Genomic DNA, 14087 nt, shown 5'->3' with positions numbered 1-14087 from the left:
GTGATAACATTAGTTTGTTTGATTTTAGAACCGGATAGAATAAATAAATAGAATGAATTTTATTATGTACAACTCATGGTACACTTGTTCTGTTCTACATTTATGAATAGAAATAGATTTCCCTTTTTTTTTTATTTGAATTTATAAAGAATAAAGCGAATAAGTAATGTTTGCATTTAGTATATAGGTCTAATTTAGAGCTAGCTCTTAATTTTTTAAAATATCATTTAGGAAGAATCAGTGTCCTTTTATTAAATAAATTTGAAAATAATTTTAAAAAATTTATTGGGAGTCAATAATTATGGCTTTTGTTTTTCGTCAATAAAAAATTGTTCGTCAATTCATATCTTATCTATTCATCTATTTAAAAATTAAAATTTTAATAACTGTATCAAGAAATTTTTTATTTAGATATTTTATTAAATTAAATTACGTAAAGCAAAAAAAAAATAAAATAAATTAATTAAAAAAAAAAATTTGCAATTTAATTTGAAAAAAAAAATAATATCAATTTTATATAATTTATGTACATTTACAAATATAAAGAAAAAAATACATATATAATAAATATATATATAAAATATATCTTATACAATTAAACAATAAAATTGTTTAAAAAATTAATAAGCTTGATTCATTTATTATATTTTTTTTGAAGATAAGTATGTAGTCGGATGTAAGTGACCCCCTTTCTCTATTTAAAAATATTAAAAAGTTGTTTTTTAACCTTCTAAATCTCATATCAGATTTAAAATAACACTGTTTTAATTTAATAGAACTTACATATTTAAAAAACCTAAAGAGATATTTCTTATTTCTTTTCATCACATATAATGAATCAAATCTAGATTCAGTTTTGGAATAGCTGAGAGAGACACCCTCATATAATTAGAGGCATCCGACCTAAAAATTTTTCAATCTTAAAAGTAAAATATTATAAGAAAAATAATAATGATTTTATATTCATTTTAACATTTTGCTCTGACTTTTCTGAAATTTCTTTATTATTTACAAAAAAAATATATTTTTAAGTGAGTAGCTTGGTTAACCTTCCCTAAAAAACTACTTGGCCTCCTAAAGCGAGGTCGGTCCTACCGGATAAGAACCCAGGCTATAGACTAACAAATGGCACGGGTTTTATTAGCAAGGATAGAGAATTGCAAATAAATAAAAGTGAATTTTTTTTAAGCTTAGTAATACCATCTCTTTTATTTATTTTATTTGGCTTTTTTTTTTTGTTTTAGTTTTAATTTTTAATTTTTTTTTTTTAGTTTATAACAACAAAAATAAAATAATATTTTGTAATAAGTTTTCGTAATAAAGTCAAAATATACGAATAATAATTTAATTTTAAAATTATAATTTATACTTAGTATAACAGTTTTGTTTTTTTTTTTTTTTGAACTTGTATTTTGTAGAAAAGAGAATTTTTGTATATTTTTAAAATTTTTGCTATGTTTTAGAATTAGAAAAACAAAAATAGGAAAGAAAAAAAAGGAAAGGTTTTGAATTTATCTAATTCATTTCAGTTGTTTTTTGTTTTATTTTATTTTAATATTTAAAAAGTAAGTATTTTTTTTTTTGTTTTAATATCTTTTATTCTCTACAGTCTAAAAATTTTGAAATATTGTGTATGTGTGTTTTTTTTTTCTATTTATTTATATTACTATATAGCACAAAATTTCCGAAATTACAATTAAAATACAATAATTAATAATTAAAGACTAATTTTTATAATTATTCTGTTTTTTAATTTCAAAGGACCATGTCATCAATTGTCACAAAAAAGGGAATTAATGTTAAACATCTGGTATCATTAATTTTTTTTCAATGGCAACACACCAATATTTTTTTTCAATATAAAATTACAATACACAATGACAAATATTTTTGACATTTCAGTTTTTTAATGATGACACTAAAAATGAATGATATAACTTCACTAAAATGTAAGTGATAGAGACAATGATGACAGGCCTCAAAATTTTAATTTTTTTTTCTATTAAATTGTATTGTTCGCTTAAATACATAATAACAAATTTTATAAACAAGGTAAAAAAAAAAAAACAAGAGAAAAACATTTCATTGAAACTAAAATAAATTTTTTTTTATAACGATTAACAATAAATTGTAACATAAAAAAAAACAAAAAATGGAAAAATGATTTAAATTATTATTGCAGTAATATAATTATTAATATAAATGTAAATAATTATATAATTTACATACAAAAATAATATAATAATTATGATTAGATCGATTTAATTATGATTTTCAAAAAAAAATTTGTTTTGCACATTTTACATTTTTTATAATAATTTTTATTTTTTTAATTTTATTAAATTTTTATTTAATTTATTTTGTAAAAACATTTAAAGCGATTTGTTTTGTTTTTTTTTTGTTTATTAATTTATTAATATTTATACGTATATCTTATTAATTTATAATTATATTAAATATGAATAATCATGGATAAAAATATCATTATGGGATACTTTAATTTTCCGACTTAGAATCATATATGAATTCGGTGAGAAAAATGAATAATTATCAAACACAAACGTATATTGATGACGTTATTAAAGTAGTGATGTAGCAAGGTACTGCTACTTGACTTATAAAATAAAAGTTTGTTTTAAGACTCACAAATTTTTTTTTTTGAAAAGAAACCATCTTAAATCTAGTGAAATATAGATTGGATACTGTTAAGGGCAAAACTGCCTAAAATCCTCTTTGTGAAGCTTCTCGTTTCAAAATTTAGCGGTGGTTTAACTTATTTGTTATACCATCATAATCTTCGGCTAAAATTTAATTGAACAACTAATAATTATCAATAATTACCGACAGTTATCGAATTGGTAAAGATAAAATAGATTAAAACTAATAGTTTTGTATAGATTTGAAAAAATATTGCAGAAAATAATAATTGGAAACAATTTCATAATTTCCGAATTTTACAATATCACCATAAATGGCACTATAATAAGTAAGAAATTCAGTAGATTTGAACGTGACAACTGACTCAGAATAGATGAAAAGCTGTAAAAGCAATTATATGATTACTTTTGAAGAAAAATTTTAAATTAGAAGTAAAGCATTACAAACTTTGCTGAAAACTTTAAAAAAGGAAAGAATCATGCAAGACTCTTCATTTGTAACTAAATTGTTTTTTTTTTTTTCGATTTACAAATTCTTTAAGAGAATTTTATGAAAATGTTAGAACTTTTCCTTAATGAAATATTTTATCCAAAGGTTTTAATAACTAAGTTATTGAGTTTCGAAGCAAAAATTACTCGACGAATGTATTTTTATAAAGGAATAGAGTTAAAAGTATTTACTATATACCATTGAATGATTACTATCGCGATTTGATGAATGATGAGATTAAGTTAAAAAAAAAAAACGAATATATTAATTATAATAAATCTATTACTTAAATATATTTATGCATATGTAATTGAAGATTGGTAAATAAAGCTTAAAAAGTTTCCAAATTTTTTTGATATTCATTGAATAATTGATTTTTTTTGATTTTGAAATTTAATCACACAAAAATGGTATTTGATCAAAATTTGAATTTGTTTTTTTATTACGATATGGAATGAACCATCCGAAATGATTATTAGTTTAATTAGAAACTAACAGAGTAGTGTTGTTTCATGAGGGTATTTAAATCATTATTTTTTTGTGATAATTTAGAATGAATCGTTCGCTATTTTTCAGAATGGTTTGCTGCTCTTGAATATTTTAAATATTTTTCCAATGCTTTGATGAAACCTGATAATTAACCAAAATTAAAATATTTATGCTTATACTCTATGCGCTTTTGGGAAGAGTATTCGAAAAAAAGATTCAAATTTTGAGTTTGTGTGATTTGAAATTAAAGTTTTTTAAGCCTTAAAACCAGTCATATACCTACATACACACACATAATACACAATTTTTTTCTTTTTTAGAAAAAATTAATAAAATATTAAGTAATTATTTTTTAAAAAATTTTTTTTTGTAATATTTAAAAAAAAAATGTATATGTATATGTATAATATTTTAATTTATATCACCAAATATTTTATACCACAATAGAAATTACGAATTTTCATTTTAATGGTTAATTTCAAAAAAATTTTTTCAAGATAAAATACACATTTTTTTCAAATCATTTTCACTATCATCTAATTCGATAGCATTTACATTACCATTTGGAATGATACGTCCTTCACAATTTGGTAAATATGGTTCGTATTCTAAATGCTTACGTTCATAAAATAATAGATAAGATGAGCTTGGATCTATATCTGGTCTTTTTGGTATTTCTCTACATGAGCTATCATTAAAACAATACCAATTACCATTTGGATTTGCAGCATATGATACATAATGCCCACCATTTAACATGCCGGAATGTGACTATACAAAATTAAATAAAAAAAAAAATTGGATTTTAAATGTATGAATAATAATTTATATAAATATAATAATGTACTTACAACAACTGCATATAATTTATATTTTAAATCAAGTGCATCTGCACCCTCCTTTAATTTATGATGATGATAATCTTTAAATTGGCCATCAATTACAGGTGTTTTAACTAAACTAGTTGATATTAAGCGTTTACGATTTATTGTATTATTTTTATTGTTATTATTATTATTATTATTATTGTTATTGCTTTTATTATTATCATTATTATTTTTATTATTATTTTTTCTAAAACTTTCTTCTGAATTATTTTCACTTTTTTTATTTTCAACTGTTATTGATTTATTTTTTATTAATTGTTTTTCTATATATGAATTAATTTTTTGTTGAATTTCATCTTTGGCTGTTTTTTGTATAATATTATCATCAATATTTTGTGTAATTTTATTTATTGTAGCATCTTTTTCATTTGTAATTACATTTTCATCATTTTTATTACTTAATATTATAGATTTTTTTATTTGACTATTAACACTATCAATATTATTGAATTCATTTAAATCATTTTCTAAATTTTTTTCAATACGAATATCAATACTATCATCATCATTTTCGTTATCATCTTCATTGCACGTAGAGTTTCTTAAATCATTATAATTAAAGATTTTTAAGTCATTATGACGCAAAATGGTCTCTTGTGGCACAGATGCCAAATATGGCGTTGGATCGAAATTATCAAAGGGAAAGCTAACATTAGCGTGTGATTTCACCCATTTATTGTTTACAAAATTAAAACGTTTTAAATGAATTATCTAAATTAAAAGTATAAAATTAATATAAAAAAATATTAATTTAAATTTAAACTTATACCAAAATAGGAGGTAATCTCCATATTTGTAATTTTTTAGTTGCAGGAGTTTTAGCTTTGCAATGACTACAATGGTACCACTGTTCTAATTTTTCCTCTGAAGTAAATGCTCTTAAACAATGATCTAGATCAACAGGTTGCGATTGCTCTCGTTTGCATATATCAATGGATTCATGATCAACCCATATCTAAATTTTATTTATAAATGTTTATTTTTAACTGGTTGTATAATTTACAATTTATTTGTTATACTATATGCATTATTTATACCTTTTCTCTTGTGCTTTGATATCGTAAATGTAATGCTGTAGGATCCCAATCAATTGCAATATAAATATTATTGGCACTTAAATTTATACTATTGCTCTCGACCGGGGATAAACGATTGGGATCGAAACTAGGAATTGAAGTTACTTTGTGGGATAACTTTGGCGTAGAAGAGTTACCTAAAAGTTTTTTATTGCTTAAATTTTATTTTATATTTGTTTTATTAATATAAAATTAATAAAAAATGAAAAATTAAACTAACTTGAACATGCACTTGATGCTTGCAGTTGTCCTTGTAATATAAAATCATCATTGCAAGGAATTTCACAACCATGACAAAAATTTGACCAAGGACAAAGAGCACACGTTTTTCCGTCATAAGTACACACACTTAACGTAAATGGAAAATCGTATCCCAAGCTATCATCACTGAAAAAGAAATAATAAATGAAAAGTTTAATTTTTTTAAAATTATATTCACCAGTCAGCAGCATGATTAGATTGATCTGGGGTAGGTGGTAACGGAGTTAGTAAGCGATTTACTTGCACCCATACAGCACAATATAAATCTTTATTTGTTGCATTTTCATAGCATGGTATTAAAAGTGGCACACCAAATAAATTTGGACGTGTTTTATGATATGATAAGAAATATGCATCTTGCCTATTCAATTTTCTATGTACTGCAACTAAATATTTTCCAATTTTAGCATGTGAATAATGTAAATTTCGTTCCAACACTATATTTCTATATTGCACATCAGTTTCGTTTTCATCAAAGCTATTTGTTTCATTTTTTATATAGTTCATTCTTAGATTTTTATTTGATTTTTCTGAATTAATTGAATGGTTACTATCATCACTATCACTATTATTTGAAATACGTTTACAATTTGAACGTGTTATTATTATATTTTCATTACGTAAAGGATTTTGTTCTACGAAAGTATTTTGACGAACACCATTTTCCTGTTCTAAATCTACGTTATTTAAATGAGATAAACGACTTAATGTTGGCCCTTTTTCGATACTACTGGTTGTACCTTCATCTGAACTGTAACTAAACATTTGAGTATTATCAGAAAGTAAATTTGTGGTTGAAATCCTTTTACGCCGTAAATTATGAACAAATGAGCTCTCAGGGCTAGTACTTATATCAATTGATTGCTGTAATTAATATTAAAAAACATAAATTCTTATTAACATAACAAATTATCTGATTTAATTTTTGCTTTTTCATTTAAATAATACCAGGAAAAATTAATAAAAAAAAACGAATTCTTGGATAATATAAAACATTAAGGGTAAAAACAAAGAAAAAACACAAAAAATTAAAACGACTTAACAATTTTAAAAACAAACGTAACAAATATTACTAAAAACAGTATTAATTTAAAAAAATAAATTATTGAATTAATTATGGTAGTTCAATGGCCGAACATTGTAATATTATGTTCTCTAAAATATTTTCGTAACAATTTTCAATTGTTAAAGGAAATGCAACTTAAATATTTAAATATACATTTAGTTATATAATATTTATTTATTTCAAACGTTTTAAATTTAAAATATGTTATTAAAATTACGAATTAAACACAACAAGCATTTAACAGAAATTAATGTGGTCAAAATTTTTAATTTCAATAATCAACCTACTGAATTATTACTTAAAATGAATAAGAAATATAAACACATATTTAAAAGACACTTATTTGAAAACAAGTTACTTTGCTTCTATAATTATTATTCCATAATCTGGTTAGTTTCATGTTTGTTTAATGTAAAATCAGTAAATATGTCATAATGAAATATTTAATTAACAAAAAATTATGTACTTCGTTATTTTTTGTGAAAATACTTTTGCATCTTTAATATTATCCAAGAATTTATTTAAAAAAACCTTTTTCAAGATTTCATAAATATTAGCATTATACAGTTTATAAGAAAAGCGGTATCCAGTTACTTCAAATTGAAAATCAATTCAAATTCTAAAATAAAAAAAAATAAAACTGACTTGTTTTTACTACTCTGTGCATTATTTATAAAAATTGAAATTAATTTAATAGAATATATTTATTATGTATTTAAATTACCAATCTATTTTATTTGTATTAGAATAAATTTAGCTACAATACAAAATTATTTATTTTTACAAATTCGCATTTATAAAATTACCAAAACCAACAATATATATATATATATATATATTTACATATATATACTTTAATACAAATAATTGCTCCAATTGACCATTACGTTAGATAAATAAAATGTCGACCAACGGAAAATTTTTAATTATTTAAAAATTAAAAAAATTATTTGCAACAAAAATTTTTAATAGGAATTGCTGCTTCAAAGTGATTTTATATAAATAACTAAAAAAAGCCATATTACATAATATTTTAATTAAAAGGTAAATAAAATTAGCATAAAAAGATGATGTGAATTAAAAAGTGAATAATATTAAAATTGTATTTAGCACTTTCGTATAAACGAAGAATATTTTAATATGTACTTTTTAAAAAGCGGTTTCTTCGTTATTGTAACATTTGCTTTTGAACTTTTAAAAATTTCACCTTATAAAGAATAACTTTCTTTAACATTAATTTCTATACTTAAATTTCGAAACTCATCAATCAATGTATTATTCAAGAAAGTTTATTACTTTATAAAATAAAATTTTGTATGAAAGAACAAAAGAATTTAGTAGAATACTAGATTACTAGTATTACATATACATACACTGCTTCTCTCATAAATTTTGTTTTTATTTTAAATTAAATTGAAATGAATGAATGAGTTACAGAAAATTAAATAAATATGTAAATGAAATTGTTTAAAAACAAAAATTAAATTGCACTGTGAATATATTTTGTTTATTTGGGAATCTATCTCGATTGTGACTTATTTCAATAACTCTTTCGCCATTAAATTAAAACTTTTTAAAAAAAAAAAGAGAAAATTTTCATTTCATTTTACTTTAAAATACTTTTCTTCTATATCACTTTCTAACTAAATACAATGGCTAACTACAAAACCATACCTTGAAGCACAACAGGGTCTGGGGCATGCACATAGTGGTGTTTCCAAAGCACCGTCTTACCTTCGAAGATTTTTTTATTTCAGTTTGCTCAATAAATGTAGCTGGAAATGAATTATCAATAGCAGTAGTTTCGTCAGTGGTGTTCGATGAATATGAATTTTGTGGTATTGATTGATTGTTAAAATGTGCAATTGTTGTTGAGGATTGTGTTTGTAATTGATTATTTTGCTGGTGAGAAGTTTGCTGATTATCTGATGCTATAAGTAGAGCTAAAAAATCTTTTTTTTTAATAATTCAATATTATTTGAAAATTGAAAAAAAAAAATAACAAATTTAGTTTTACCTGGACTTCTTTGGATGTCTTTTAATCCTTTTTCGATATTAACACCTAAAATTGAACTTGTCCTTGACCGATTATCGTCGTTATCTTCAGGTAGTTGATATATATGAAGTTCTGTAGGTGTAGTTGATTTAAATTTTTGCTCATCATGAAATATAATTTTAATTTGTGAATTGGCAACTTGACATAATAACATTAAATTCGGATTAAGATGACATAAATTCGAAACTTCTTTTTTAATATCATAATAGGTAGAATCAGAATTAAGACGTATTCCGTATTTTGTAGGAACACCACCATCAAGAAATATTACTAAAATTAAAATTTTTATTCGATTTCATTTAAAAAATGTTTTCAAGTAAATCACCTAATATTTCAAAATATATGTAATTTTCAACCGGTAATGGTAAACTTAACAGACTAAATGGATCAAAACGAACAGATTCTTTTCCACATCTTAAACAACTAACTTTCGATTTCAACTGACCATAAAACAAATCTATAACAATACTTTGGTTTCTGGAATGATGGAGTGTCCAGGCTTCATGAGCAACTTCTTCGTCAGGACGACCATTTGAATCTTTTAATTCCGTATATGGCTTTTCGGTTACTCTATTTAAATCCTCATGCAGCCCATCAAGCATCCATTCTAATAATTCTTGAGAATCATGTTGACCACCCCCCGCAAACTGTGGTGCGAATTTAGTTACACAAAATCTTAATTTCAAGGGTGCAACAGAACGTGTTGTTGACGTCCAAATCTCTTTTAATAATTCTGCATAACGAGTTGCCAATTGACCTTTTGTTCCAAGTTTATTCGCTGTATTTAATTCATAAACATGCATATTTTTTTTAAAATACATGCTTAGTGGGGCTGTATTGAATAAAACCTGGAGAGCTGCGTTCATAAAACATGTATTACCCAAATTATGTAATCCTGTTGCACCTGGCACATGCATTGAATGAATTGAAGCCCGTGTCATTCTTCGATCTTGGACATGACTTCCAATACTTGCGCTTTGAGCCAAAGAACCTAATTCTTCTGGCCACGTAAGATCTTTATTTCGAATTTCTAAAAGTAGTTGACCCTTATCTGTTATATAAAGATCCTCTAAAGTCATTGTTTCTTCATCCAATAAAACAGGAATATCATCGCAGGCATTTTGTGAATTGGATATATGCCATAACCTTATATCTTCATATTTAAGTTTAAGGTTATCGCAAAGAAATTCACCAATTAATTTAACGGTAGCTAAACGACTGAAGGCAGCTGTGTAAGCTAAATATCTTTTAGGTGGTTGCAAATTCGATGCAGAATTCATCGACACAAATGCACCTCCTGAAGCAATAGCACCGTATCCACCTAAAATAAAAATGTAAAAAATGGTAATTATAATAAAAAAAATGTTTTTACCTGACATTGCATTCCATGTCGGAATTGTTTGAGATGTCATAGGAACAATTTGATGAAGCAAAATTCTTAAATTTAAGGGATACAATTCGAGCTCTACATCAGGAGAATTGGGCGGTTGAATTACTTGTCTAGGCAGTGGAACGATAGCCGTGTACCATCGAGCTAGAGCATCCCATAAAGATTTCGGAACTAATTCAAAATCATGTCCTTGAATCAACGGTGTATCCTTTTTCAAATGGCCTCCTTCACCAGTTAAAGTATGTATACTTTTGAATGGATTCGGAATAATTAAATTTGTGTTATCGATAGGTCCTGGCTGTTTAGTGTACTTGCCATATGATATACCACTACTTCCAGATCCTTACCAGTAAAATAAAAAAGTTTTAGTCTGTATGTTTACATTTTATTTAAATTTGTTTTACCTAAGCTTGAATTATCAGTATTAGTCAACAAATCTCCTACAGATTCTGATACATTAGAAGAAAAACTTTCGTCGCATACTAATGCCTCATCAACGCTTGTTCCAACACAACCTGACGAAATGCTTATATTTTTTGGTTGCAAATTGCTTGATGCTTTGCAGTATATACAAGGCACTATTGTAAATGTTTGTGTATATTGCACCCAAGAATTCCACCAGTCTTTAGATATTAAATACCAAAATTGACCTACTCTATGGCCACGCCGATCTTCACGATTAAGCCATCCTCTAACTAAAAAAAAATTTTTTTTACTGTCTGCTATAAGATATTTAAAAAAGTTATTATTACCGATTTCATATTCCATATGCCTGCATTGTGGTGGAATGCCAAAAATTATATGACAAATTTCAAAAGTTAAATCCAAAAAAGGTCGAACTAAATTCAGTGAGCTTTCAACATTCCACATCATAAAATCTTCTTGAGTAAGAGTTAATGAGGAACTCAAATCTTCTGCATGCTCGGATACTTGATTTGAATCTTTTTTTCTAACAAAACGTATTAGATCGTTCAATACATTGTTTTTAGTTATTCTTTCATAGTCATTTGCTGAAGAGCTTTCACGGGCAACAAACATCAAAATATCTATCATCTGATTAACTTCATTGAAATTTAGGAGAGAGTCGCGATCCAAATCAAATATTTTAAAACAAACTAAAACATGAAAATACATAGTTTATACTTAGATTATTTCTTCGTATAGTACATAGTTTATTTCTTAGGTTATTTCCTTCTCAAAATAACTATTTAATAAACTTACATTTGCTTCTTTCAACATTTGGACCTCGACAAGCGGCGCTTACTCCACAACAAAGTTCTTTAAAATCAATATGACCATCACAATTTTCATCAAACGCATTAAAAAACCCTCTTAAAGCCGTCTTTGGAATTGGTGGGCTTAATAATGGACCTAGTAAATCCAAATCTAGTTGGTTATTTAACGATGAGCTTTTTAAACGCCAAAACTCTTTCTCTAAATGGCCAATATCCTAAAAGAAAAAAGGGAGAAAAGCAATAATATTGTCACATATGTAATTTTAAATATAAATCGCTTTTACTTGTTCTTCCAAATGTGTGACACCAGCTAAACTCTGATAAAATGTAGGAGTTTCTAATTCCGAAGTCAAACAAAGACATTGTTGAGATAACAACCATTTTGATAATACAGTCGAATTTTTATGGGATACAATCCATTCTTTGAATTGATCAAAAGTAACTCGTTCCGATTGTGAAAACAATGATAATACATCTTTTGTATTTGTTAATTTCTGTAAATCTTTTGAATGCGCATTCAATTCTAAATTCAAATACTTTGTATAATCTGATTTCAAAATATAACTTCCAGCTTCATTACTATACAAATTCCACAAAAATCTAAAATTGAAAATGATATTGAAAAATCCATTAAAATTAAATAATATAATTGAATTTTGTTGTGAAAAGTTTTTAAGTTTTATTTGAAACAAAAACCTTAAATATTAATTAGGTACGTATATACCTAGTAATACTTAATGTTTTATATCAATATACCTAATTTTTTCTTCATCTTTTCCTCGAGTTAATAAAACTAGGGCACAAAATAAGTCTTTAAATAAAATTCCTTTTGACGTTCCACCACATCCTATATAAATCCATTCAGCTACAAGAGGAGGAACTTTCTCGCATAAAACATCTTGTTTAAAGGCACTTTGGCTTAAATATTGAATACCGGGTCCTGTTGATTTAATAAACGCCTCTTTAATTCTTTTCGCTTCTGCATCAGATACTATAAAGAAAATTATTAAAAAAAAAATTTTATAAATTATTATGGGTATTATAATTTTGGAAAACTTAAGCACATTAATTTGATAAGAGATTAATATAATCTGAAATTGTTTTTATTTTTTCGTATTTATATCTCTTTTTGACTTAATTGATTTTAGCCTTGAATTTCTGAAAGAAAAACAAACAAAAACTAAAGAAAAATACAAAAAATTCATAGAAGTCAGGTGCATTGATTATTCATTTGATACACTTTAAAGTGAAATTCTTTCACATTCCCTTGCGAAATTATTTATGATTTTGTATTATGTAATTTAAATATTGAAATTACTTTTAATTAAAAATGTTTCGATTGTCGAAATACTTTTCATGAAAAAATTACAGTCATATATGTAGATATATAATTAAAGTCTACTAATGTGTATTTAGAAAAATTTTCTAATATGTGACGCAAAAAAAAAATTTTCAATATAATTACATACATACACTTGTGTGCAAACAATAGTCTCTGATACCAAATATTATAATGATGAAAAATATTTTGATAAAAATTTTATATTTTGAAAATATTTGTATTTTAAGCACAAATTGGTTTTGAAAATTATTTGAAAATATTGAAAATTTAATGCATATTTGAATTTTTGGTATTTCAAATAAAATTTTATATTAATTTTTTTATTGAATCTTACCCCTCTTTAAAGCTTCTTCGTAATTAATAATACAAGGGGGCTTTGATTCCTTTGCACCCATTTTACAAGCAATAAAATATAAACCAAAAATTCATTATCATTTTTGTAAAAACATCTCACTGCAAATTATTATTTTAATATTTACAAAAAAAAATTTTTTCCTAATAACTTTTTCTTTATTTTTAAAAACAAGTCTTCACTTTACGTCTACTTTCAATATTAAAATAAAACAGTGTTACCCATCTGTCATAATTCTTTTAGCGTTTTTTATTATTAAAAATAAATACATACATAAATATTGAAATTCTAACTTATACAATTGAAAAATTTAGTTTTAACCATTAAACTGCTAAAACATTCAAAATATTTTTTCTTCAAAGAATTATCATAATTGTGGAATTATTGCATTCTCGAAAAAATTCTTTATTTTAATCAATACAATGTTTCTTTGTTTCAAGGATAAGGTGCGCCAATTCTATTTTAAATACATATTATTTGTTTTGTAATATTATTAATTTTATATAACAGAAAAATTTCGCTATATCTAGACATATAGGACAGCTATGTTGAATGCATTATATTGCAATATATGCAGGGTAATTTATTAACTATTTATGTCTCATTAAATCTTGGATAATGCAGAATTTAAATAACAAAAAATAAAAACATCAAAGATTAATTATAAATTTAAGTTTTAATACTTTGTATGCTTTATAATTTAATATCTTTTTTTTTTCTTTATTTTAAATTTAATATTTTTATATAATGTTGTTTTCTGCAAGATCAAATGTTAAAGATGATTTG

At 24.4% G+C, this 14087-nt stretch overlaps 1 protein-coding gene across 3 annotated transcripts; it reads right to left on the bottom strand.

The window, feature by feature from the left end:
• Nucleotides 1–2260: 2260 nt before the first annotated feature.
• Nucleotides 2261–13493, bottom strand: LOC129606782 (ubiquitin carboxyl-terminal hydrolase 32). 3 transcript variants are annotated; one of them, XM_055517331.1, is made up of 16 exons: nucleotides 13284–13493; nucleotides 12364–12598; nucleotides 11892–12207; nucleotides 11594–11822; nucleotides 11125–11487; nucleotides 10777–11067; nucleotides 10355–10714; nucleotides 9308–10303; nucleotides 8944–9252; nucleotides 8601–8878; nucleotides 6039–6724; nucleotides 5820–5986; nucleotides 5561–5736; nucleotides 5293–5478; nucleotides 4488–5234; nucleotides 2261–4407 (listed from the first exon to the last, which is right to left on the bottom strand). In XM_055517331.1, the coding sequence occupies exons 1-16, from the start codon at nucleotides 13342–13344 to the stop codon at nucleotides 4129–4131; spliced, it is 5679 nt and encodes a 1892-aa protein (XP_055373306.1). In that variant the 5' UTR covers nucleotides 13345–13493; the 3' UTR covers nucleotides 2261–4128. The 3 variants fall into 3 exon arrangements, with proteins under 3 accessions (XP_055373306.1, XP_055373308.1, XP_055373307.1); XM_055517333.1 differs by having other exon boundaries at nucleotides 8661–8878; XM_055517332.1 differs by having other exon boundaries at nucleotides 8601–8869.
• Between the last annotated feature and the right edge of the window lie 594 nt (nucleotides 13494–14087).

The sequence above is a fragment of the Condylostylus longicornis genome, unplaced genomic scaffold (assembly GCF_029603195.1).
Source record: "Condylostylus longicornis isolate FDR11 unplaced genomic scaffold, ASM2960319v2 ptg000022l, whole genome shotgun sequence".
NCBI lineage: Eukaryota > Metazoa > Arthropoda > Insecta > Diptera > Dolichopodidae > Condylostylus > Condylostylus longicornis.
Note: the sequence above shows the minus strand (reverse complement) of the source record. Positions and strands in the feature narration are given on the sequence as shown.